Source organism: Calliopsis andreniformis, chromosome 9, assembly GCF_051401765.1.
Source record: "Calliopsis andreniformis isolate RMS-2024a chromosome 9, iyCalAndr_principal, whole genome shotgun sequence".
NCBI lineage: Eukaryota > Metazoa > Arthropoda > Insecta > Hymenoptera > Andrenidae > Calliopsis > Calliopsis andreniformis.
Window position 1 is genome coordinate 4,672,005 of NC_135070.1, and position 24,754 is coordinate 4,696,758.

At 35.3% G+C, this 24,754-nt stretch overlaps 1 protein-coding gene across 1 annotated transcript in view; it reads right to left on the bottom strand.

Moving 5' to 3' along the window:
• LOC143183509 (U-scoloptoxin(05)-Sm1a) overlaps window positions 1-24,754 on the bottom strand; it is a 155,373-nt gene that overhangs the window by 50,453 nt on the left and 80,166 nt on the right. The window contains exon 2 of the mRNA XM_076385057.1: window positions 21,262-21,392. Within this exon, the coding sequence (XP_076241172.1) occupies window positions 21,262-21,392 (131 nt within the window). The remainder of the gene's footprint in view (window positions 1-21,261; window positions 21,393-24,754) is intronic.

The window sequence follows — 24,754 nt, forward strand, 5'->3', positions numbered from 1 at the left end:
CTTACTAAAAACATAAAAAAAGTTGAAATATCTCGTGAACTCAAACATTCACATCACTAATTACATTTATGATGCAAAATAACTCAAGGAAAAGTTACATAGCTCCACTTTTAAAAAAATTGAAAGTGCACTACAACTGCACTCACGCAGAAAAATGCATAAACCTTGTACAAAAATGATAGAATATATTACACTACGTAGATTACCTAACAAAAGCTTGTTTACCTCTATCCATTTTAAAGATACAGTTTATCCTAGTTACATGAAACACTGTATCTTCTAAACATTTATTCAAATAACCCACGAATTCTGCTTGTCCTTTCCAATTGCATACAAATATCTGCATTAACTTTCACCCCTTTGACGTAGGCTAACTTTTCTTCTGAAGGGAAGATTGGAGCATGCAGGTAAATCGGATCAGTAATCGAATCAGCAACACCAGGATGGTAATCGAATCAGGAATTACACCACCTGCTAGTGCCTCGTAGCTCTCGATCACGGATTAAAATAGCTACTAAGCCTCGTTTACCAATCTCGGAACACGAATCGTTTGCTTCCATTCTCCTCCGATCGCCGATGGTTTGAGAATCGATATCGTTCTGACAAAAAGAGGGTACTGGCGCATGAAACGTTTTTAATGGCTAATGTAATTAATTGCGCTCAATAATTAGGGACGAAGACAAGAGGGAATGAATAGAAGACGATGGAGGCTGCTAGTAGCGACTGGAAGACTCCATCGAAGAGTAAAGAAAATTGGAAATTTCACCTGAAATTAGAAGTTCAATTCTGAAATTAGGTTTCCTTAAGTTTCCCTTGGTTTCAATTTCTAAAACTGTTCCTTCATTGAACACGATGGTCTATGTTCGTCGAAAATGAAATTCGTGAAGTGGGTTCACCTTTTTCTCATTCAGGATTTTCGTGGAAAAATGTTCAGAGACCCATTTTAACAGCTTGAATATTTTTTCACTTACAATTCCTGCGGAATGTTTGAATCACGGCGCCAGGGTAAGAAGAATCAGGACGAAGCGGAAACAGGCATTTCTATAACGTTATCACCATTATCGCCCAGTGGATGGTTCTCATAAAAAGGCCTGTCGGATGAATCGAGTTTAACGAACTGGCGAAGAAAAAATCGTCGGTGAAAGAGGCAATTATTTGAACGCGGTAAAATATTTCGAGCCTTGGACTTTAACAAGCGTATTAAAATGCATTCAACGCGAACGAACTCCCTTTCTCCTCTTTGAGCCGAACTCTCGCGAGCGGCCCTTGTTTATGAGAAGCAGTCGATTAAAGCGTGATTCAAGTCTGCTTCCCATTTATCGATTTGTTATGGATAGAAAATAGCAAAGATCGCTCTGCGTTTCGTGAGGAAAATCTGACTCACTTGGCTCGTTTACTTTTCTTCTTTTTTCAGTGAGGAGCAGCTTAAGAAATCTGTGAACCTTATTGCTGTGGCTAATGGTTGATTTTCTGTAATTGAGCGCTGGTATTGTTGATTGATTCAGGTAATTGTTGCCGAAATCGTGTTTCTCAGGTATGTTTTGCAATTTTAATTAACTTGTAATGTATCATCTACGTTCGGTTAAAATTTTAAAGAATTTCATCATCCCAAATTCGAGTTATTTGCTTTCAAGATTTCAATTCATAATGTGTACTGTGCAGAGCTAGTAAGGTTGTACCCGAGACATATTTTAACATAGTAATAATTTTCTGTATACAGGATGCCCTGTCCAGAATTTAAAAGTTTTAAGACTTTAATTTTTGAATATTTCAATAGTTAAATATTTTTGAATATTTCAATATTTCAATATTTGTAAATATTTAAATATTTAAATACTCCAGAATTTGAAGATTTTAAACTCTGAACATTTAGAATATAAACATTTTTTAGAGTAAAAAACTTGATATCTAAAAGGGTCTCACAATTAGAAGACTTGCATATTTAAAAATTTGTGTATTTTGGGTATTCATAAATACTTTTAGACATTAAAATAATCGATAACTTAAAATCAGTTGATTTGAGTAAACAAAAAAAAGTGCTGAAAATCTCAAGTGACGCTATAACCCGAAAAGAATGTTCATCACACTGCATACAAAGTGTCAACGTATTTGAAGAATTTCAGCTTCACACGATCCTTTCAATAGGAAGAACCAGATTGACGACACAGACGTGACTTCTTCGTTATTTCAAGGATGTCACCCGATTGTAATCAGAGCCCGAAGAATTTCGGTGTTTCCCAGATTCAACCCAATTCTAATCAAGACCGAGAGAGCATGTAGCGAAGTGTTCTTCGGTGACGACTCGTATATTGTAAACGAGGATCACTTTCGAGGGTCGAAGTCGAAGCTGTGGATTGCGTGACAGCTAGGAATTCAAAGACAGCCTGTAGGAAATGCAATCCCATTTCTCCAGGAAGAAGTCGACGGAACAAGCCACTGTTAGACATGCAGGCCGCGTTCCACGATCGTCCGACGATTTATTATTCCTAACTCTCTTTACCATCGGTTCTCTGACGCGGTAGATAATTTTGAGCAGCCTCCATTAAGGAGCTGTGAAGGACCCTCTTTGAGGCACGTTGCTTTGTTGACGAGACTCCTTGCTTTGATAGAAACTTCATTAAAAAAAAAAAGATAGAGACTTCATTAGAATTCTGGAAATGAGAGATGTACGTGAATGTTTTTAATAACTGTGTTAGAGCTTCAAGTATGACTCTGGAATGTCTGTGTCAGGGAAAATAGTGTCTGGAATAAAGTAAATGTTTTAGGAGCTGACTGTTTCGGTATTTGAACATTAATGCCAATTTTATCTGATTTTAGCTTAAATTATGATTATTCTTTATTAGACAGATAAAGAACTCGATTAGACAGATAAAGAACTCGATTATTATACAATATACAGAGACAGTACTCATAAAAAGTAAAGAAGATTGAAATATAAGATGATGTCAGACAGTGTGATACTAATATAACCTAAGCACTGAGAAAGAGTGATATTAAAGAAGATGAATCTTATACAGTAAATTACTATTGAAATGTAGAAGCTGATGAAGAAATGAAGAAGTGTTTGGGTATTGGGACATTTACCTTACTTACTTGAAATCATAGTATGAACAAGAGGTGCCTGAGAACCTAAAGATTTGACTAAACGTTGGTTGGGAACAAGACAATAGAAGAAAAAGGGATGATAGAATATAGGATAGCATGGAAAAAGTGCTAAGCTGAATTATTGCTGTCTCTTGTAGAAGTTACAGAAGTACTCTAACGAGCTTGAGTTTAATAGAAACAGTAAAAGTCGACTTCGTAGATTTAGCGAAGCTGCTTTCATTGCAGGCAAGCTACCTTTGTTAATTTTACAAAGGTGTGTAACAGATTCTACAAAAGTCTACCCTGCTTCAATCTACTTAGGAAACTTTTGCAAGATTTGTATGACCATCTTTTTCCGCATAGGAAAATATGTGTGAATTTAATTGAAGTACTTACACGTAGGTACGTATTTGAAACACAAATGATAATTTCAAAAAATCATAGAAAGAATACCTATTGAGATTCTAGAGAAAAGATACTAATTTCTAATTGTTAAAGAAGAATAGCGAGAAACAACTAACAGAACTGAAACAATCGAGCAGTAAAATCGTATTTGTAACGTCAGCTGAAACAAATTTGAGAAACTAAATTGTAAATAGCACGATGTAGAATTTCTGTCTGAAAATTTAAGACATGGACAGAAGATCTAAAGAGAGTTTGAAATTCATATCAGTATTCAAAGTTTCACGAAATTTCCCAATTTGCATTAAAATTAGAGAAACTAAACGAAATGTAAATGTAATAGTTAGAAATGAGACAGACAAAAGGAAGAAATACTCCAAAGTAGTTTCTAAAACTACAATTAACGACTACTCTGACCATATACGAACAAATCTGCGTCACTGTAATAGTCACATGGAGATTTTCCCCCTTCATGGTATTATCCTATAACCACCCCCTTTCCTAGAATTTAAATTCTTTATTCTAGCACTTTATTCTCCAAAGAACACAAGATCGCCACACGTGTTTTATTCATAAGCATAAATAACTAAAACCTCGAGATTCAATCGTAATCTTTGCTTTTACAATCGAATCGCCAAAGAGAAGTTTAGGTGCTGAGTTCCACTTTCCAAGGAACAGCATAATTCATTCCAGAGGTTCTAAAGGTTCCTTAGATATTTGAACATCGGGACAGACTTCGAACTAGCTGATCGACGCCAATAAAGAAGCCCGATCGAAGCCAAGCTACGTTATCGACGACCCCTCCATTTTGCTCACAAAATTCGGGGCGGACGTGAAAGAATATTAAGCGTCCATGGTCTGAACGACATATCACGCCGTCCAATCTCTATGCAGATGTGAAACGAGCCGCTGGATCAGCGAGAAGAATTGGCGTACATCAGAGGAGCTGTGAAACCGCTCGATTATTTAATTAAAAAACGAAGACAGCAGAGAAAATGGCTTTACTTAACTGTTTTAGAACTAGTGCTCGTAAAATTGAACATAAGCTTCTTGGATTTCATGTACTTTAATAATGTAGCTGAAAGATAGAATAGTAGTTTGGAGGCTTGAATATTTAAAATACTGATACTTGATAAGTTAAAGCAAGGCGTCGATTATTGGGATTAACACTAACTTCAAAATTCACAGTCTATTTGTTTTTATTTCTGATAAACTATTACTAACAAGTGATAAGTATATTGTAAGTAATAGTTTGAAGTTTACTTGAGGTCCCTGTATAGTTTCATCTTTAATATTTCAAATGCTCGAAATTCTAAATATCAAAGATCGAGAAAAATCCAGTTCGGATAATCGACGCTTTATTGTATTTAAATTTGAATTGTGGATTTGAAGAACAGTGCACGTCGAAAATTAACTATTTGCCAATAATCTCAAAACTATAAATAAAATCGTAGAATTACGCGTTGGGATCAAATATCTCAAAATGTAGTTTCTGAACAACTCATCGATTTATTTCTAAAATTAAGGGGGTTTGCAATTTTCATTACTGTGTATTAAAAAAAAAGTGTCGATTATTCTGTAAACGCGAATAAATAAGTGAGCGAAATTCTCGTACTAAAAAGTCTCATGGTGTCTTTGGAAAAAATTCTCAGAAAGGTCCCTCTTTTTCGTTCTCTCAACTAGAAGATCCCTTAAGAAAAATTTGAAACAGATTCTTTATAAATGAAATATATGCGTACGCACGTACTATATTGAAATCATACTTCATTTTATTTGAAAACTACAAAAGAAGAATTTGATAAATCATATTTCCTAAGTTTTACAAGAAATTTTAAAGTTTGAAATACGACGATACAAAGTAAGAGAAATAAATCATGCAATGAATGCAGGCAACGTCCTTCAGTAAAATTATCAGAATCTATTTACTGAGTTTGAGGTTCTTGTTGATTTATCGATATTATTCTTCTATTCAACATGGACTCGTTAAATTATTTTCCTCTAAACTAATTATGAAAATGGTTAGATCTTGGAACTTGTCAAGATTTTCATCTGTTCAGTTCTTACACATAAGAGCACTCCCTTTTAGCTATCAGATGACACAAAAACAGAAAATTTACAAAAATAGACTTATCAGGTTCTTCCCCTCTAGTCTTCATTTGTAATGAAACTTGGCGTAAATAGAATACGTATTTTACATACATAATACTGAAGAAGTATATTTAACACAAAGTTTACTTTTCATGTGTGTTACACAAACAACAGAGTGTATAGTAATATTTTTTAAACAACCAACATTTCATGAAATCTTTCGAGGTTGTAAAAAGATGGAACTTACATTTTGGTACATTTCTGTTACTTTAGATTTATAATACCATCTTTACTGTGTTTTTCTTTTTCTTCGACAAGTTATATCATGATACACGACTTCGATTTGCGAAAGGGACTGCACAGCCGTTCGGGATTCGAATTTCCCCCGACTGTCCATGACTCCATTCGATCTGACTATCTGAAATATTTATGGGACACCATTGGTTATAAATGACGAGCTTCTGACCGCGAAGATCGAGGGTCATCTGGGATCACAGTCTACCACGAATACGTTCGTTCTGGGAAGTGGCTCGTGCTGTTGAAATTAAATTCTGAAACTTCTTAATCGACTTCGATCGTCACAGAATTCGTAACTAAACTCGAGGCTTTAAACGGGACTTTGAGATTTCCATAAAACAGTACTGGTAAAACTCGATGTACGTAATGGGGACCTTCCCAACACTCCAACGCGATTATCTAACGTTTGAGTGCTACTCTTCCATGTTATCTAATTGTAGAAAACGAAGCACTCACAAACTTCAAAGTTGCTTTGCTAATTTTCCAGATAATGGTTTTAACTAATGTAAGCCTGTTTGAAATGAATGTACATATTTAGTTTTTAAATTCTCTTTTGTTGTTTGTGTCTTTTGAGATATTTGGACCCTGTTCTGCATTGATTCTTACACTTTTTCTTAAATAACATATATAACAGTAATTTTCTTAGGATGCTTTGTAATATTATTAATTAAAGTAGTCGTTTAAATATAAGAATAGTAGCTTGCAAATAGAATATAATGTATCTTCGAAGAAAACACCAAACTTGTAGAAAATTATTATTCCAAAATGGCATATCATGTAATCGCATAATTTTGCATTGTTGTGTTAACCCACAAATAGTTAGCTTTAATTTAACTAGAATCACCTATTTGGGCAATTTTTTTAGTTATCACTAATATTATTCATTAGAATAATTTTTTAGATATAAAGATAGTAGCTTACACGTAGAATATAGTAACAGTTCGTTTAAAATACGAGAGTTAATTAATTATCTAATTATCATTAGATAGGGTCTGAAAAGTGTAGTATACATGCATATATTATTAATATTTGTTTATTTGAACTTGCTAGTAATATAAAAACTAATATTAAAGAATTAAAGTTCTAATTACACTCAAAATTACACATAGAACATAAATGTAAAATAATGATTGTTCAATAAGATAATTCGTAAAAGTAAGTTTAGGTTTTAAAAATTTTTTAAATTTTTATTGAAGTATTTATTAGTTAAAATATCTTTAATTGTGTTATTTTTAATAACATAATATGTTCATAACTTGAAATTCGATTTTTAGTGGGTCAACACACCAATGCAGGTCTATTTAAGAATAAAGAAAAGTTTGAAAGCAGTAGGAGAAGCTAGCTCTACTACATACATATGTATACACCTTCCCTCATTTTCCTTATTCCTTCTTTTAATGAAAAGACTTGTAACTCTAGTAGGGGATAGAGAAAAGGAGGAGACACGGGAAGAAGGGATTAGAGAATAGTCATCTCCTTCTCCTTTGTCTCTTGCCTCTTCCCTCCATTTTTGCTAGAAATAAAAGTCGAGGGAGAAGGTACTAAAAAAATGAACTAGGGATTATTTCAAAGAAGGAAGAATCTTCTAATTAACAAATTAATGAAGTAAATAAGATCAGAAGCTTGTTGCACAAGAATTTCAAAAAATTTGAACTCTCACTCCTTATTCATATCTAAAAGACAATTCTGTTTTTAATTTTCAATAATCAACAAGTTGTCCAGGCTAAATAAATACGTAATCGAGGATGATGATTTCTTGTTATCGTGAGATTAAACTATCCAAGGAATAACTCACAATAAAACTGATATGATTCATAAGATAGTCAAGGTAGAAACATATTAATATCACTTCAAGTGAAATCACTTCTCGTCTCATATTCCAGCAAATATGTTTCATGTTATAGCAATAAAATTTCTGTACCTCAGAACCAGAGTGCTATTTTTTCAAAGTTAAGTTTTTTACAGGATCTTTTTGCGCTCTCTTCGCTTTATTATAATAATAGAAATTTAGTTAAGTTACGTTGTAAGTGAAGGAAATATTATAAAATACTTCGAATACTATGTTAAGAAATGGATAATCACATTTGTTTCTCGGCTCTACTGAAAAATGACGAAAAAGGACTTGGGTTACTCTGGCTCTGAGGTACAGATTTAAAATAAAGGAAAACGTCGGTCACACTGTGAAAAATCATCTGTTTTTACGTGACGTGATATTAGTGTATTTCTACCTTTATTGTAGCGACAGTTTACGCTACACGTATCGTTAACTACAATTTCACGCATCGATTATAGCAAACTATAGTGAACACATGTTGCAGAGAGATACGAGGCTCCGCTTCTTTTCCAAGCACATGTTTATTAAGGATACTACAGTGAGTATTTACCTCCAGCAGCTACCACCGCTAAGTGACAGAACAGATAAATCAGCTCTCACCCAAAAAAAGAATCACCAGGGTGGGTTCAGACGACTTCATTTGATATCCTAACTACGAGGAATTGCATTCTGAGCTGGACTCCAAGCAAATGGTCCATGCATAATCTAGTCTTCAGGACCTATTTCCATAGCGAACTATAAACGACACAAAGTATTTCCCAAGACGTTACGACTTGAGAACGTCTTATTCCATGTAAACTTTGTTCTGTTCTCAGCATTAAATCAGTCGACAAATATTAACCTTAGGGAGTATTATAAAGTTTCTCGCGCAACCAGTTCCTTCGTTAAGAGATATCTATATTTATGCTGCACCGTCAGGATATAGTTACAACTTTGATAATTTGTATCTTCAAAATAATTTACCTACATCTATGTAATACTTAACAATTAGCAGCAAGACTAGAGGGTAACAAGATATGACAAATTCAAAGGAAAACAAATTGAATAGCGTACCTATGCCTATGTATATAATATAGACTAGTACTTAATATCGTTACTTGTATATTTCATGAAACAAATGCTAATATCTGTTGGCAATCAACTGCACCAGCAGCAAATTTAGAAAAATATATTTGTACCATCTTTGCTTTTGCTGCAAGTAAAGAATAAGCAGTGTAGTGAGTATTAGAGGTGGACTTTATCGAATCTTGACAAGTTTACATTATGAATAATCGTGATTCTGATTATTCATAACAAAGTTATCTAAAGTTTGGTTTGTAAAAAGATTTAGGGTATGATGAGTGTAACCTCTCTCTCTACAAATCAAGCTTTATGTATCTTTGTTATAAATAATTGGTATCGTGTCATGTTTGGTATCATTTTTTTCGTGAGAACACAAAAAATGGATTTGTTACTTGCGTGAAAATCTGATAATAAATAAGAAATTCGACTTTCTACACTTCTTAATCCCTATTCATATCCTTGTCTTTTATGAATCCATCGTTTTCAGGCGTAAAGTTGCAGTGCAAAAGTTCTCACTACTTTCTAACTTCTTAGAACAAAGAAAGTAGTGGACGCAGCAACATCTCTCAATCGTGAGTACCAAAACAGCCTTCAATCGACTACTGTATTTCTCTCTCAAGAAGCATCGATGGAATTGACATCACACTCGTTACACCTGTCACTCAGTAATTTCTCTCGTTAGACTAGACTAGCGACGCCGAGGTAATACCTGTCCAAGCGTCCCACGGGTCTCTCCGAATGCGTGCACGACATTTCGACATTAGCCGAGCAAAATGCTAATTAATACCTGCCTAACGTGTGCAGTTGGCACTAATTTGAAGGGCACGGCGGGATAGCAGTGCATTAGTAGGCCGGGGTTAAGCGGGCAGGGCCGTAATAATGCAGAGATCGCGATGAATGCGCGCTCGCTCGGGGCAGCTGGCTGGGAATTGCCCGCGGAGTCGTGGAGACGCGGAGCCAACAGCAGGGGATACACGCTCGATGACCCTTTAATTGATGACAATCGTTCCTCCTTTGATCTGTGCCTCGACCAACTACCGACCCCCGCTATAGATACGCGACACGTGGACCAAGACGATAAACAGATTACGCGATTCGATTACGTATCGATCAGGTGACAGGAATATCTGGCCGCGATTGCCCTTGTCTCTGTGTAACTCGGCTGCAATCGATAGCGGGAAAGTGCTGATTAGACGTTGAATGAGATGCTGGTGGAGAAGTTCTGAACGGAGACTACTTGGACCCTGGGAAATGAGTTGGGAAGTTTTTGAGGTGAATTGCTGGGAAGTTTGAATATCTTTGGAGACGAAATATTGATAAGTCTAGGGGAGTACGACTGACAATTTTGGTGGTCTAAACTCGAAGTGATAGTTTCTGATTTAGATGGAACTTGGTAGGTTTGTGGAATAGTCGAAAATATTTCATAGCTTTAGTTTCGAATATTTATAGTTGGAATATTTGAGAGTTAAAAAAGAGTAGGAGATGGATTTTTCCAATCTTCGTGACTTTTAAATTAGAAATATTCTTAATTTAAATAACCTTGCGAGGAAGTAGACAGTTCTAAAATAAAAGGAATTCAAAGAGAACCAATTTTCGATATTGTCAACTTTTAAGGTGGTAATATTTCATTAATATTTCATTCTTTATGAATTTTAGGCAGTCCTAAGTTGAAAGGAGTTCAAAGATAAACAATTAATATTTCTACTTTGGTGTTTCTGAGCCAGAAATATTCCTAAGTTGGATAATATCCGAGTATTAATCAATGTACTATGAATTAGAGAAATTTCTAAATTGAAAGACATTTAGAAGCGAGTTACCCCAAACTTACCAACTATTAAAATAGAAATATTGCCAATTTGGAGAAGTTTACAGTACAACTATTGTGAATAATAAAAATCTCTGAGTTAATACAATCGCTGTAAGAAACTTTAGGACTGGAGTATCTCCAAGTTCGAAAATTTTACACACAAATTATTCAATATTTAGCAAACACTCAACTCAAACATTTCCTCTCTGGAAAATTTCCAACTCACACTAACTTCGAATCAAAAAATCCTGAAACTAGGCTATCTCAAACTAAAAGAGCTCTTGCGCTACAATATTTCCAATTTAAAAAATTCCATATAGTAATTCTCCACGTATTTCGTTTTCAAATTCCTCACTTCATACAACCACAGATAGTGAAAACTCCTCAACACCAATTCTCACCTAAAAGCTGAACTCTGTACCCAGGAACAGCACTCAGGGATCATCATTTATTACAGAGTCGATTAATCAATTACTATCGCCAATGACAGCTACGAACGGAACCCAGAGATAAATTTGGACTCAAAAGGACAGCTCGTTGACCACTGACATCCGAGCTCTGCACGTTCAACGAGCCTGGAAAATCCGTCTGCCATGTCGTTCTCCAAAATAACGAAAAATATGAGATAGCGTGAGAAACGATCAATGTCCTACATTTGGTCAATTTCTCGGGCCAGCAAGTTTTCTACATGTAAAAATAAATCGAAAATGTGCAATATAACTTTTAGATGTGATATTTTGCTTCCGAGAAAATTGAGTTTTAGTTTTGACTTAGCATAAACGTACGAATATACATATAGTTCTAGACGGGGAGATTACTAGAGATAAAAATACTTACAGTCTGACCGCTGACTTTATCTACTGAAAAGTGGAATTGTTAAGAATACGACTTCGTATAGAATGGAACCCTATACGACAAAATTCTACACTCTCCATGCCAAAACAGACCCACATATTTGTGATTTATTCAAAACGTAAGAATCGGTTGAGCATTTCCTAAGTAGTTGTCCCAAATACGATACTAAAAGAAAACGACACAATATTTTAAATTCACTGAGCGTCTTACAAGATAGAACAATTATGTTAACGAGTTTTGGCCTTTTTAAGGAATGCTAGACTTTTCAATGTAATTTAGAAATTCTCATACTATTAAATATCCCGCCCATTTCAAAATGTGGTCACGTGTATATCTTTAGCACATAATTCAAAAGGAAAATAATTCTACATTTTTGGCTTACTCAGAAACCATCTCTTTTTTCTGCAATTAACTAGTTGCATTAGAATTAACAGAAATTTTTACTTACACATATATCTATTTTCATTAGCAATTACGAAAAAACTATACAGACAGTTTTATTACAATTAATACATTCCTTTCATAACATTTCAATATAAGTTCATTAGAATTTTGATAACGTGCTTGAATATATTTTTCCTGTTTTAGGCATAAAAAGTGTCTGATAAGCATTTTTTCGATTCTACCATCCATTATAGTATTAAAATGTGTCAACTTTTATTAATAATTTCTCGACAACTATGTGATAAATCGATTCCACATATTGCACAAAGGCTTCTTGTAATCCAAATTATATTTGTTCAAAATTTGAACGAATGCTTGAATTTTGACGTTTAGCTAAGAATTACCTTCAACAAGAAGTGTCTTCCTCACTTTGTAAGTATTAAGAAATATTTCAAACATTAAAATTTGCATTCTGATGCAGTCATACCCATCAAAAATTGCAACTCAATTTTCTCGAAAAAAAACGTGAAATCAAAAAATTGTATCGTACATTCTCGTCTTATTTTTATATACAGGATCATCACTCTAATATTACTTGCCCCACCGATTCTGAAACCTCCTGTATTACTCCACTTCGGTTTACCGAGCGAGCTTTCATTTTTTGCCATCGCAAGTGTCGAGGAGCAAAAGAAAAAAAAGCAACTGAAAGGAAATGGGATAAGTTTGGCGAATGAACGGAAACCCAGTTAGTCCAACAAAAGAATGAGAAAATACATTGAAAGAGGCTCGATCGTGATCTCGATCAGACCGATCCCGTCGCACCGTTTTATTAAACTGAGCCGTGGAAACCTGAAGATCTCTTGAATGTCTACAATCTGTGTTTGCATCCGAGCGCACGCTCCCAAGATAGCCCTCGGAATTCGGAATGAATGGAATGCCTTCGGACAGTCTATAGAATTAAAAGGATACCTCTAGACATCCTATGGAATGAATGGGATGCTCTCTGAACATCCGAAAGAAATTCCAAGATCTGTTTCAGCGACTTTAATGGGAAATCGAATGAATAACCTTTGCACCCCGTGCTACTCGACTCTGTTTCAAACTTTATAGAGAGACTCTGGTTCAGGTCATTCAAGAATGCTTAAAGAACATATAACTTGTGAGAAACTCTTTCCAATTGAAGCTATAAGTTGAAGAACAGTTCAAGAACGAAATGAACTATTTTCAAATAATCTTAGCATTATGTTTGGGCTTCAGAGTCAAAGTGCATTAAGTCACATGTGACCCAGAAGATAAATGGACATAAGTTATTGGGTTACGATTTATGTAAGGGGCTACCATTGAGGAACTTTTTTTAGAAACTATACAATGTATCGTTTTGAAACTTGATAGGATTAATTATTAGTATTTTAAGATTATTTTAAAACTTTTTCAAGCAAAAAAAGCGGGTATATGAAAAGTTCAAGCTCGTCCTTCCATGAAGCCACAAAAAGTTTCTTCTTCATGACTGCCACGATTTCACCTGTTACAGTGGTTCGAAAATAAAAAATGAAAAAGACTTTTAATCTGTATGAGCGTGGCTGTCGCAGGTACTATAATACTTTGAAAATCTTGAAAAACAAAGAAATACCACTACGTCAGAAGAAAAATGTGTTTATTTAACTAAAAAAATTGTTAGTTTCTTGACTCCTCATATTCGAAGTCATTTCGAATCGAAACACTTCTGGTAGAAGCTAGAATTCTGGATGTACGAAACATATCTGCAACGTCTGAAGTGAATTAGTTAAACCATTACAAAGCTATCATAGCAGCTGATGGGGGTGATCCGCCTAAATTATCCATTTCACTAAGCAGAAGTGATACCAGCCATTCAGGTAAGTCAATATGGCGTCGTCATATTATAAACTCTCAAATACTAACATTTACACGCGCATAACTTTTTAACGGATAAATTCTCAGAGTTAACAGTAATATTTTTGAACTCAACTCGTCGAAGAGTATAAAGATGTACAAAAAAGTCAATAATTTTGTGTGCACTAAAGTAAAGTTTACCCCCAAGTTGGGGTCACAAATGTCAGTGTGGCTATGCCAAGCAGGACCTAAATCACGTGTCGTAGCAATCCCTGCTGTGCAAAGAAAACAGAAATGAACTTATTCGGATATTCTGTAAAGAAGGATGTTTCCCTCCTCACATCATAGATATCTTTTTAGTTAAACCACACGTTACATCTCTAACTACCATGCATGAATATTTGAAAAAGCATAATTTATATATTCTAGTGCACGTGTGCTATAGGAACTAGTTAAAATTGTAAGCGTAATTATACTTCTAGTTAGTATTAAGGTCATCCCTTAACTATCTATATTACTAATAACCTTCCAAATGGTTTCTAATATAAATAAAAAAAAAGTTGGGATCAAATATCTCAACATGTAGTTTTTGATTTTGCACTGTTCTTCAGCTCATCGAGTTCTACTATGGTCCACGTTCTCTATGCTTCCAAGGAGGAAACTTCTAAGTTCGTCGTGCACCATACGGCGACAAAACGAAAATTACATCCCTCTCTGAATAACTCCCACACTCTAGCGTGTGTTACACTTTCTCGGGACTGCATACCGCGTCTCAAAGCGAAAACAAGAATTCTAAACGGGGTTACTCGGTCCCCCTATACGATGGAAAATTGCACTCGCAACAGTGCAAATCTCTGTTAATACCTTCCATAATATCTTAAAAGGTGGGCGTTGTCTAACGCGCCCAAGAAGTAAAGAAAAGTTTCAATATTATTTACAATCAAATAACCATTCGCGCGTTCTATTTTCTAGCAGAAAAGAACACTTATCGCGTCGCGTTAATGGAGCAAAAATGACTGGAAACCTTAATTGTACGATGGTCGGAAGAGACGACGCGATAAAAAGTGGAGATACGAAACTTCGAGACAACGACGATTACTCGGCCAGTGGAAACAATTGCAATTTTCATTTTCACGTACTGCTCTCGCGGGACTTAATCGAAAGTTCCGCTGTTTCCTTCCTATTTTCTTCGGGCAGCAGATTCCGCAATGGCCCGACCAGCGCGAAACCACTCTCATTCTCCGACCTGAAATAATTACGTTTCCGTGTTCGTAGCGGACGTTTGCGCGCGGAAAAATTTCTATTTCGCGGTTGGGAGTTCGAGTGGATGGTAAAACGGGGTGAATTCTCGCGCGTCGAACTTCCAACCTCGGGCTCTCTGTTCCCATGGAATTCCATTTCGCGATGACTGGCGCGCGGGAGAGGGCTCTTCTCGCCGCTCATTCGGCGTTAAATAATCGTGTTCCCTCTTTCTACGGTTTCCAGCATGAAAATTCAGAGCCCTTTTATCCACGGAACACTCTCGGCCGCGCGAGGCTCAATTTCCTGCGCGACTTTCGGCTCAATCTGCGCCAAATCCGCCGGATACTGGATGAATTCGGGGACTCGTTTCTGGCGAAAGTATCATCGCGGCGAGGCGCTTCGTTTTGTTGCAATTTTTGCAGAAAACGTGCCACGGCACGTGACACGCCGCTTCGACTTGGGACTCGTGGATTTAAGTGCAGCTTACGCGAGATTGGGGAAAATCGCGCATGCACGGAATGCTGACGGATACGTGGGTCGTCGTATAGCGTGGTAAGATTTGTAGTTACCAAATGGAGTACTCGTTGTGTTAAAAGTAATTGAAATTGGCTTTGCGTTTTATTGCGCAGAGAGGTTTCTTTCGGATGAGTTTTCGCGTTCTATGAGAGCTGTGAATGTGGTAAATGGGATTTGCATTTGAATGGTTAGATAGAGTAATGATTATGGAATTTCTGTTGTAATCATTTTTTATGATTACTGCTAGCATGTGGGTTTAATATGTATTGGAGAAATGTTTCATTAAAATGCTCTGAATGAAATGTTTAATAAGAGAACGTATTGGACATGTAGACATTGATTGAAATGAAACTTTGATGGTTGGTTGAAAATAGGTATAAATATTTTATGAATACTTTACTGGCTTTTGTATTCACGTAGATAGATATTCTTTATAAAACAGTTGTCAACGTTCGAGTTTAATACGTGATTTCATTGCTTATACAGAATATGTCCGAATAACATATACAAGCGTATGTTAGGTGGTTCCTCATAAAAAAATAAGAAAAATATAAAGAACACAATTTTTCATTTTCGGTTCTGCCTTCGAGATAATCAAGATTGAAAATCCATTTTATATTGTACTCAGTTGCGGCATACAATACGATTCACCAAGCGACGTTTATTGTCTAGGGGATAAGCAATGTGTTCATTTACAATGTTTGCAAGATATTTATAAATTATTCCATTCCGTAAAGAACAGATAATGGATTGTATTATGTATTATTAATTACAAATTTGCTGGAACTGATTGCCTCGCTCTCGTATGCGTAGCTCTGCTCGTGTAATTATGGATGCATAAACTCTTGCTGACGTGTATTTATTCTTCACGATTTTAAATGCACGATTAACTCGTCCCATCAATTGATTTCGACTTTGAATGTAATGAATAATAAACATTGTTTATAAATACGATAGAAGCTATACGTTCGTGGACGAACCGTATCTTAGACGTAAGTGTGTATAACAGGGAGGGAATTTTCAAATTTATCTCGAAAACAAAGACGAAAATGAAAAATATTATTCTCTATATTTTTCTTATTTTTTCATAAAAAACCATCTCTTGTCCGCTTGTGTATGTTATTTGGACACGCCCTGTATGTATATTATGTCTTTTTAAAGGACAAGTTCATTGGTTTTGTTTGCCATTTTTAGAGAAACTATTTTGTTCAAATAATATTCATTAAAATGTTATCGAAAGAACATATTTTTCTTAATTTTTCTTGCAGAATATTAACCAACTTTCGTGTAAATTTGCATGGAATATTATAATGTAAAATAAAAAATACTTGATGTTATTACTTTTTCTTTACGGACATGCAAAATTTTGATAAAAATTGCTCTGCATCGATTCAATATATTCTCTAATAAGATATGACTTTATCTCAATCCTACAAGCTACGTATTATACATATAAAATTTGGTGCAATCTCGTGATTGGAAAAGCGAATTAGAGCCACAGAAAGCAATGACGAAACCGAACTCCTATAGCTTTATTTATAAGATTATATTTCGTAGCTTTTTAATGCTATGAAATTTTTGTACGAATTCCAGAGCCAATAACGCTAAGAGGCCCACGTGTTATGTGCTTTTTATTCTCTGTCAACTTTATCATTCATCATTTTCAGCGCTTTTTTTGCCATTTACAACAAAACTACTCCCAAATTTCAATATCGTGAATTAGGACACCAACTTAACAGTCGATGTTTTGTACCAAAAACATTCTTAAAATTAAAACACCTTGGTTTTAAGAACATCTCAAGTAATCTAGCACCCACTCACTCGTTATTGTTTTTTGCTACCTGATATAATTCGAAGAAAATGCTTTGCTTGAGAAATAGTGAAAATCAATTTTCAAGGAAGAGTCTTAAGAAGACGAGTTATCAGTGTCACCCACCTTAGACTTGGGTTCCTTTCTTTCGAATTCGCGTCTTGAAACTCTGGAGTGGATAATGTCGTTCCTTCCGTCTCGCGAGACCGCGGGGAGGATCAAAAGATTTAATAATGTGAATTACTCGAGTGGAGAAGGAAAACGGAGACGATATTAGCGAGTCTGGCCCCGCCTTTTGCATTTGAACAAATTTGGTGCGATTTACATTTGCAGAGCATGCAGGATTTAATGTTGAATTCGTTACATTTGTTTAGTAAATTACTCTCTCTCTTTCTAACGAGCCTGGGTAGTTAGCTTAAAAAATGAAGACTGTGTAATTCTATTATACAAATGCTTGTTAGAAGAATTGTAAAAAGAGTAAATTTCTTCAAGAGACTACAGACCTGAAAAGTACGAGTATAAATTATATCTATATAACTAATTCTTTGTTCCATTATATTAAACTTCTTTCATAGTTTGTAGAATATATCTGTAGTTGTAAGGCAAAATGATCTAAGTTACATGGTTTTGTTTTCGAGATATTAGCGATTAAAGTTTTCAGCTTCAATACTGTTTTACGAATTTGTGTATTCTTGAACCCTTATTGTTAGGTGACAAAGTTCTTCTACTATCCTTTGTTCTCTTTGAAAATATGAAACCTATAGTCTACATGTCAATTAAGGCTTTAACTCGAATTTTTTAAAAATGTGATATAGGTCGTCTTGCTTTACAATCACAGATGTATACTGTGTAGATGTGCATTACGTACTACAAATAATTGAACCACTTCATGTGCTAAATCATTTAACTCTACAAAACAAAAATATTTATATTTGTTTGAAATATAAAAAGTTACGTATCGATCAAGTACGTATCGATACTAAAATTTAAAAAAATTTTAAATCTGGAGTTAATCGCACTGGCCTGTAGCCGACTCAAGTGAAAATGAGATATCATTACTTTGTAATATTTCTGAAAATAATATACTTGAAAGTGTCCAAAGTTTGTTTAAACATTAATATGTCAAGTCAAAAGCTATTTTAGATTAAAGTTACAACTAAACCTTTCGTAATTTATAGCTTTTGCGTTCAATACATTCTACAAAATTATCATGTCTTACCACTTTACGAATTTCATTCTTATATTATTTAATCCTTAACTACTATTATCGATCAGTGAGATCGCTACTAACTATTTATTTATATTTATTTCCCTTCTTTCATTATTGTTCAAAGCAAGAACAATAGATTTTGATTTCTTATTTGCCACTTTTATATTAATAATAATGCAATAAACATTAGCGGCCTGTGAGACCGCTTTTAGTAGATTATTAAAACGTAAGTTTTAAAAGGTGTAGTAGTTAAGGGTTAATATAAACCTACAGTTCTCACTGTTCATAATTTTGAGTGTACTAAGTCGTGTCATTTTGGAAATTATCTTTACATTTTGCAAGCATTGCCGATTCATTAGAGAATGAAACGATACTAGCATATGCCTTGTTGATCCACTGTGAAAGTGGAATTTGCTCATGTTCCGCATCATTGTTCATCAATCAGAAGTCTGTTTAATTGGTTAGTCGATAGCGAACCGTGAAAACCTCAAATCTCCTTTTACACTCCTTTAAATTACATCAAAATCCAGTGTCCTCTTAATAATTCAATCTACTTTAAGAACATAAAGTGTTGTATCAAATAAAATACTTTAACCACTCCAGTAACTAAACTGTGTCGCAAGCGAGAGAAAGAAAATATTCTTTTCAAGTCTGTTCCACGAAGTAAATCATTACCTACGTAATAGAATAGCTAACCAAGATCTAACAGATTATTGAGAGTAACCTCATTCTAAGCTGCATGAAATAATGCTTTCACAGAGTCGTCGAGGTGCAGTGGACGTTCGGACATTGCCTTCCACAGATCACAAAGATACCGCCAATCGATTGGGTCGCCTTTTACACTGATGAAAGTCAAGATACATGGCCCTGTTTTGCTGTGCAGAGCTAATCAGGAATTCCCGTTATATCTGTCTCAATGAATATCTGTGGTTGCACCGAGTGAATCGTTCCAATGTACATACATATGCATTATAGAAGCAAGTTGAGGAGATGCCTTGCCCTAAGAGTACGTGACTGTGCACCATGATCTGGGATGAAAATTGAATAACAGCACTAAAGAGGAAGCCCTATAGATGTTACTCTTTGAAGCTATGTACGTAAAAAAATTCCTGATATCGTGAAATATTTTTTTTACTATATGGAATGGTAGGTTTAGAAAAAATTCAGACCTTTCTAATTTATCAAGTTTTTAAATTATTCGTCGATATTTATCCATGTCATAGTGTATTTCTTAAGTGTTATTAATATTTATTCGTAAATTTGGTTAATATCTACGATATTAAATATGAAGTGTTAGATTAATATGAATGCTGTGACCTCAAAATGTCAGCTGAGAGATAAGTATAATAGTGATGCTTGGTTCAAAAGGAACCGCTTTCGGCAACAGGAAGTCGAGGTCCTGCATCTTGGCCAGTACACCGTGTCACTTTTCATAAAAACCTGTAAAACATTCATCCACAAAACTTCCTAGCGCTTCGAATAGTTGTCAAGATAGCATCAGACGGGTGAAACTTTCGAGGACAGTTTCACCCCACGAACTTACATCACAGTAGCTAAAGAAACTACGTGTCACTTATATCTGGCTCCTCCACTCTTCACGACTTTCCTCTCTTTTATGTGATTTACCTCGACGCAAAAAATTCAAATTCTTTGTCAAGTCTTTGTTTTCAAAGCCTTTGAGGCAAGGAGAGGGATCGTGGAGCACAAAAGGGGAGATTGTTAGTGCCAAGAGGGCATCAAAGCTTCACAGGCAACGTTCGAAGAATTTTTTACGAGCGCTGGAGGGAAGGGAACACGAGAACCGTTGGCGATGGTACGTGCAAACTTGCAGAAGCCGTCGGAGCCAATCTGTTCGCTGAATCCAACACAGTCGAAGGGGTAAATAACGTCGTTTGTTACGGCCCAGCTTGGAAAGGTGTCAAACGATCGGCGCCGCGACGCGACGGCGAGAGATTCACGGTTTTTTCACCAGTTCGAATCACGGTTTCCCGCGCTTCCAGTTCATCAAACTTCTAGTTCGAAGTTGTTGATATTCACGAGGCCTTCGGTATCCCCAGAATCGAAGATGCATTATGTCGGCGAATATTATTTCAGAAGAAATCGGAGATGAAATTTGCTGTTTTCTTCACGAGTTGAACCGTGAAAAATAGGAAATCGTAGGAGACTGTTATTTTTCATTGTAACATTTGGTTCGAGGTTCCAGGGATTTTATCATTAAACTGACAATAATAAGTGAACGTAATATGTAGCAAAATAATTTATCCTAATTTTTGAAAGAAGTGTATTAAAAGGATCGTATTGGGTTAAACAATGTTAGTAATGAAGATTACAATGTGGGTCAAGGAAACTTTAACACCCACATTTCTTTTACATGTAATAGCCAAGTATTTTAGACTAGGTTCCATCTTATTATGTTAATATTACTTTATTTATAGTACCCATTTTACTATACTTATAATAGTTTGCTTATAGTACCTACTATAGTACCTACTTTAAAGAATTTTCTGGAATTATGTGGCAATAAATAGGCTACAATATAGTTCCTGATTATCGTTTCGCTCTTAAGTTTCTCTTAGCTTGCTTTTAAGTTGTATATGGGAGGCTCTTTAGAAGAGGGAGCATGAAATTCCAGCGAGGAGGAACGGAATACCATGACTTGAAATATGCAAATCTTTCAGGAGTATCTAAGACATATACACCATTCTCGTCTAAAGACCTCTGGATATCTCGTAATTCTACGTGCCAGGTTAATCTGTTATTTTATACGAGCTTTGTGTATACATAGCATACAGTAGAGAACATATGGGAATTCCACTTACGATGCACCACTCGGCCGACGGTGGACACTCCTTCAGATGCATGTGAGCAGTGTAATTGATACAGGGCGTGATGCTACCCACTCCTTCGTTGTACTGTCCACATTTATAACATCTGATGCCATGTGCGACCCCTGAAACAACGTGAAATGAAAACAGATATGAAAAAGAGTTTATGAAATAATTAATCCTTCTTTCGTTGCGAGCATAATTAAAGTGTTATGTCAAAGAATGTACTATTTTTTTTTACTTCATTTATGAATATTTCTTAAAATCGTTAATTGTATTTGGAAGTTGTAATGAAAGAGCTACTACAGTCTATACATGATTAACCCTCACTTGTCATTCTATTATATTAATAATTAAAAAGAAGAATGTGTGGTACTGTTTCTGCTGATAAATTTTGTTGCGTATATAATTACACTCATTTTTTACTCAAAAATTTCCCTTTTACAATATTGTAATACAGCAAATGAATATTTCCTTTGAAATGTGCACCGAAACAAATGTTTTTACGAAAACTGTTTTTCGTTAGAGCTTACTGCCCTAAGAATTTCTTTAAACATATAACACCATTTGTTAACTTTTTATCATCGAAATGTATTCTGTATTATCAAACTATATTCCAAATTTGTTTCGATCGAATATCACTGTTATTTTTTTAACAGTAGGTGTTTGAAAATTCAACCGAGTCTAAATGATCCAGTGTGATAATCGTGTGCTGTAAAATAAATGTGAGTTAAGGGTATTAATAAAACGCTACACTGTTGTATTCAGTTGCTATACAAGTTGTTTGACGACAGATTCCAGAAATAGAGGGCGATTCTGTACCCTATAATGAAACGAAAGTCAAGAATGATAAAAGTGTGTTTTGAGCCTACCTTACACAGTTATTAATTTCTGATAAAATGCTTATTCTATACGATAGAATACATAATTCTATATTATGCAAATTCTACTGACTTTGGTGTACTGGTTTGGAACTTATTCTACTAGTTTTGTTGTGTCGTAGAATTTATTCTGCTGACTTTGCTCTGTCTAACTTCCGACTTATTCTTCTGACTTCGCTGTGTCTGACCTGGGATTTATTCTACTGATTTATCTCGGTGGTGGATTGAAAATTTATTCTATTGATTTGTCTGTACCTGACTTGGAACTTATTGTACTGATTTCTTTGCGTCTGATCTAGATAGCGTAGACCAATAGAATGATTGTCTTCTTGAAGACTTATCTTCTTGACAATTACTAATTCTCAAACGCAATTTGAAAAAAACGAATAAAGAACATTTATACGTATTTTTCCTAAAATTTTTTCCAAGTATTTTAGTTTAACACTATTTACATATTAATTAATGATCAAATAAAAACCAATTTTAATAGGAAAAGTTGTTCTATAATATGTATTACGAAAGTCTCAGCACGGGTAAAAAAATGACCTGTTTACCAGAAAAATACATAATGTTAATTGCGTGTAATCTACATTCCCTTACCACCGTTTATAATTACACTGTTAACAAAGAAACTCTTTCGTCAGTAGATCGCTCGTTTTCTTAAAACGCAAATTCCAATTTCTTTGTAAACACTGAATCAACGAAAGAGGCAGTGTTTCACAAATGACAGATTGAGAAATCAAGTATATCAAACTGTTTAACACCAGCTTCGAGGCCAAAGCGTCACAGAAAACTGCTTGCAAAGAGGGAAATTAAAAACGCATGCAGCTTTGAAACTGAAGGGCCGGAGAACTCTCCAAGTAGCCCTTCGAGGACCTTTGAACTTCAGCATATCGAGGTGAAAAAGACACTCAAAGCGAAATTGAACTGCCAGCGAAGCAGAGACGATCGACCGCCGTGAAACCAGCTAAATACCACATCTCTGAGAATCAAATAACCAAGGAATTTTTTGAGTCGCCTTTTCCGAAATAGGTTGCTCTTTGACGCGGCTAGAAGAGGAAAATGGAAATCGAGCGAACTCAGAACTTCTTTGCATTGCAGCTAACCTCGATTACGGATAAAAGAGCCGCTAGTTCTTCGAAAACCAGTCGACCTTTGCATTTTCAAAATTCACTCGTCGCGAAACTATTATGTGAAATACGAATTCCAGTCGGAATCAAATTTTTACAATTTAATTTCGACGCGACACTGCAACAGTTTCTGTTTCTGCAGGGAAGGATGGAAGGGACGGGGCGTACGCTCGCGAAATAATTCTTGAGCGAAACTTTGTCCCGCCTCGGCTTCGATATTCGATGGTTCGGCCGAGTTCCCTTCGGGGATGAGCTCGAAACGAGTCCAGAAAGAGAGTTTCCAGCCAGCCTGGAATACGAACACTGGAAAAGTGTCGTAGCCGCGGTTTCTCGGCCGAACTTCGCTACTCGTACGCGAATTTACGAGGGAAGATTAACGGTTTTATAGCTCGTATCAATTTTCACGTTCCACTGGCTCTCGAATTAATCGATTCACGAGAGCCTCTCGACAGAGAGGCCGCGACTCGAAACCGCCTCCGCAGCTATTTCTGGCTATTCAAATGGACTTCGATCGAAATTAGAAAGCAAAATAAAATATTACTACCTGAAATGGGATTCTGCTGATTGGGAAACGTATGGTTGAAAAGGAAGGATATTCTCTAATTGAATGTGAAGGCCATCCCGCAAGGGGTTTAAGTCTCTATTTTAATAAAGGTTGTTTCAGGGATTTGTACTGGCAAAACTATTCGTCTGATCAAAATGGAATTTTTACTGTATATAGGATGTAGATACATACGTATATGCAACAAACTGCTGTGTACATATTCACAAATGAGGAAAGATTGAAAAATTAATGGTTGTTATTAAAGTATGAAAATATATTTTCTCTAAATGTATTAATCATATTCAAGGGTGTGTGAATTTTTTAAAATTTCAATAATTATAAGAATAACTCTGCTGTAATGGAAAAATAAGAAAAAATTTAATTTTTCATTCGACATACTGTTCAATATTACAATAGTTCCACTGTCAGACAAATCGTGTGTCATATGATAGATTTTCTACTAGTGTCGAAAAAAATACATTTAAGGTAAATGTCCCAGTAGTTGACCATCTCTCGATACCTCAAATATCGCTAATTTTACTGAATTTTAGGCTTAAATTCTAATGTACTAGGCACATCTAATTAAAAATAAAAACTAATGTCATAAAACAGTATCCTCAATTACTGGTTCTTCGTAATTTAAGTATTGGAACTGGCAGTTTTAGCTTGCTCACTTATTAGGACATTTGACGTCTTAAATATTCAAATACTGCGACATTTATTTTAATGTGACAGCATTCTGTTACATACTAACAGAACAGACCTTCAGTTTTAACATTACCTACATTTTTATTTGTCTTATTATTCAAAATTATTACCGCGACAGTTGTAACAATGGTTTCACGAAGAAACTTTCGATTCGTTAAAATTGTCAGGATGTCGTGGCCCTTAATAATTTTGTCCTCCAGGTTACTAGCGTAATCTAGGCGCCG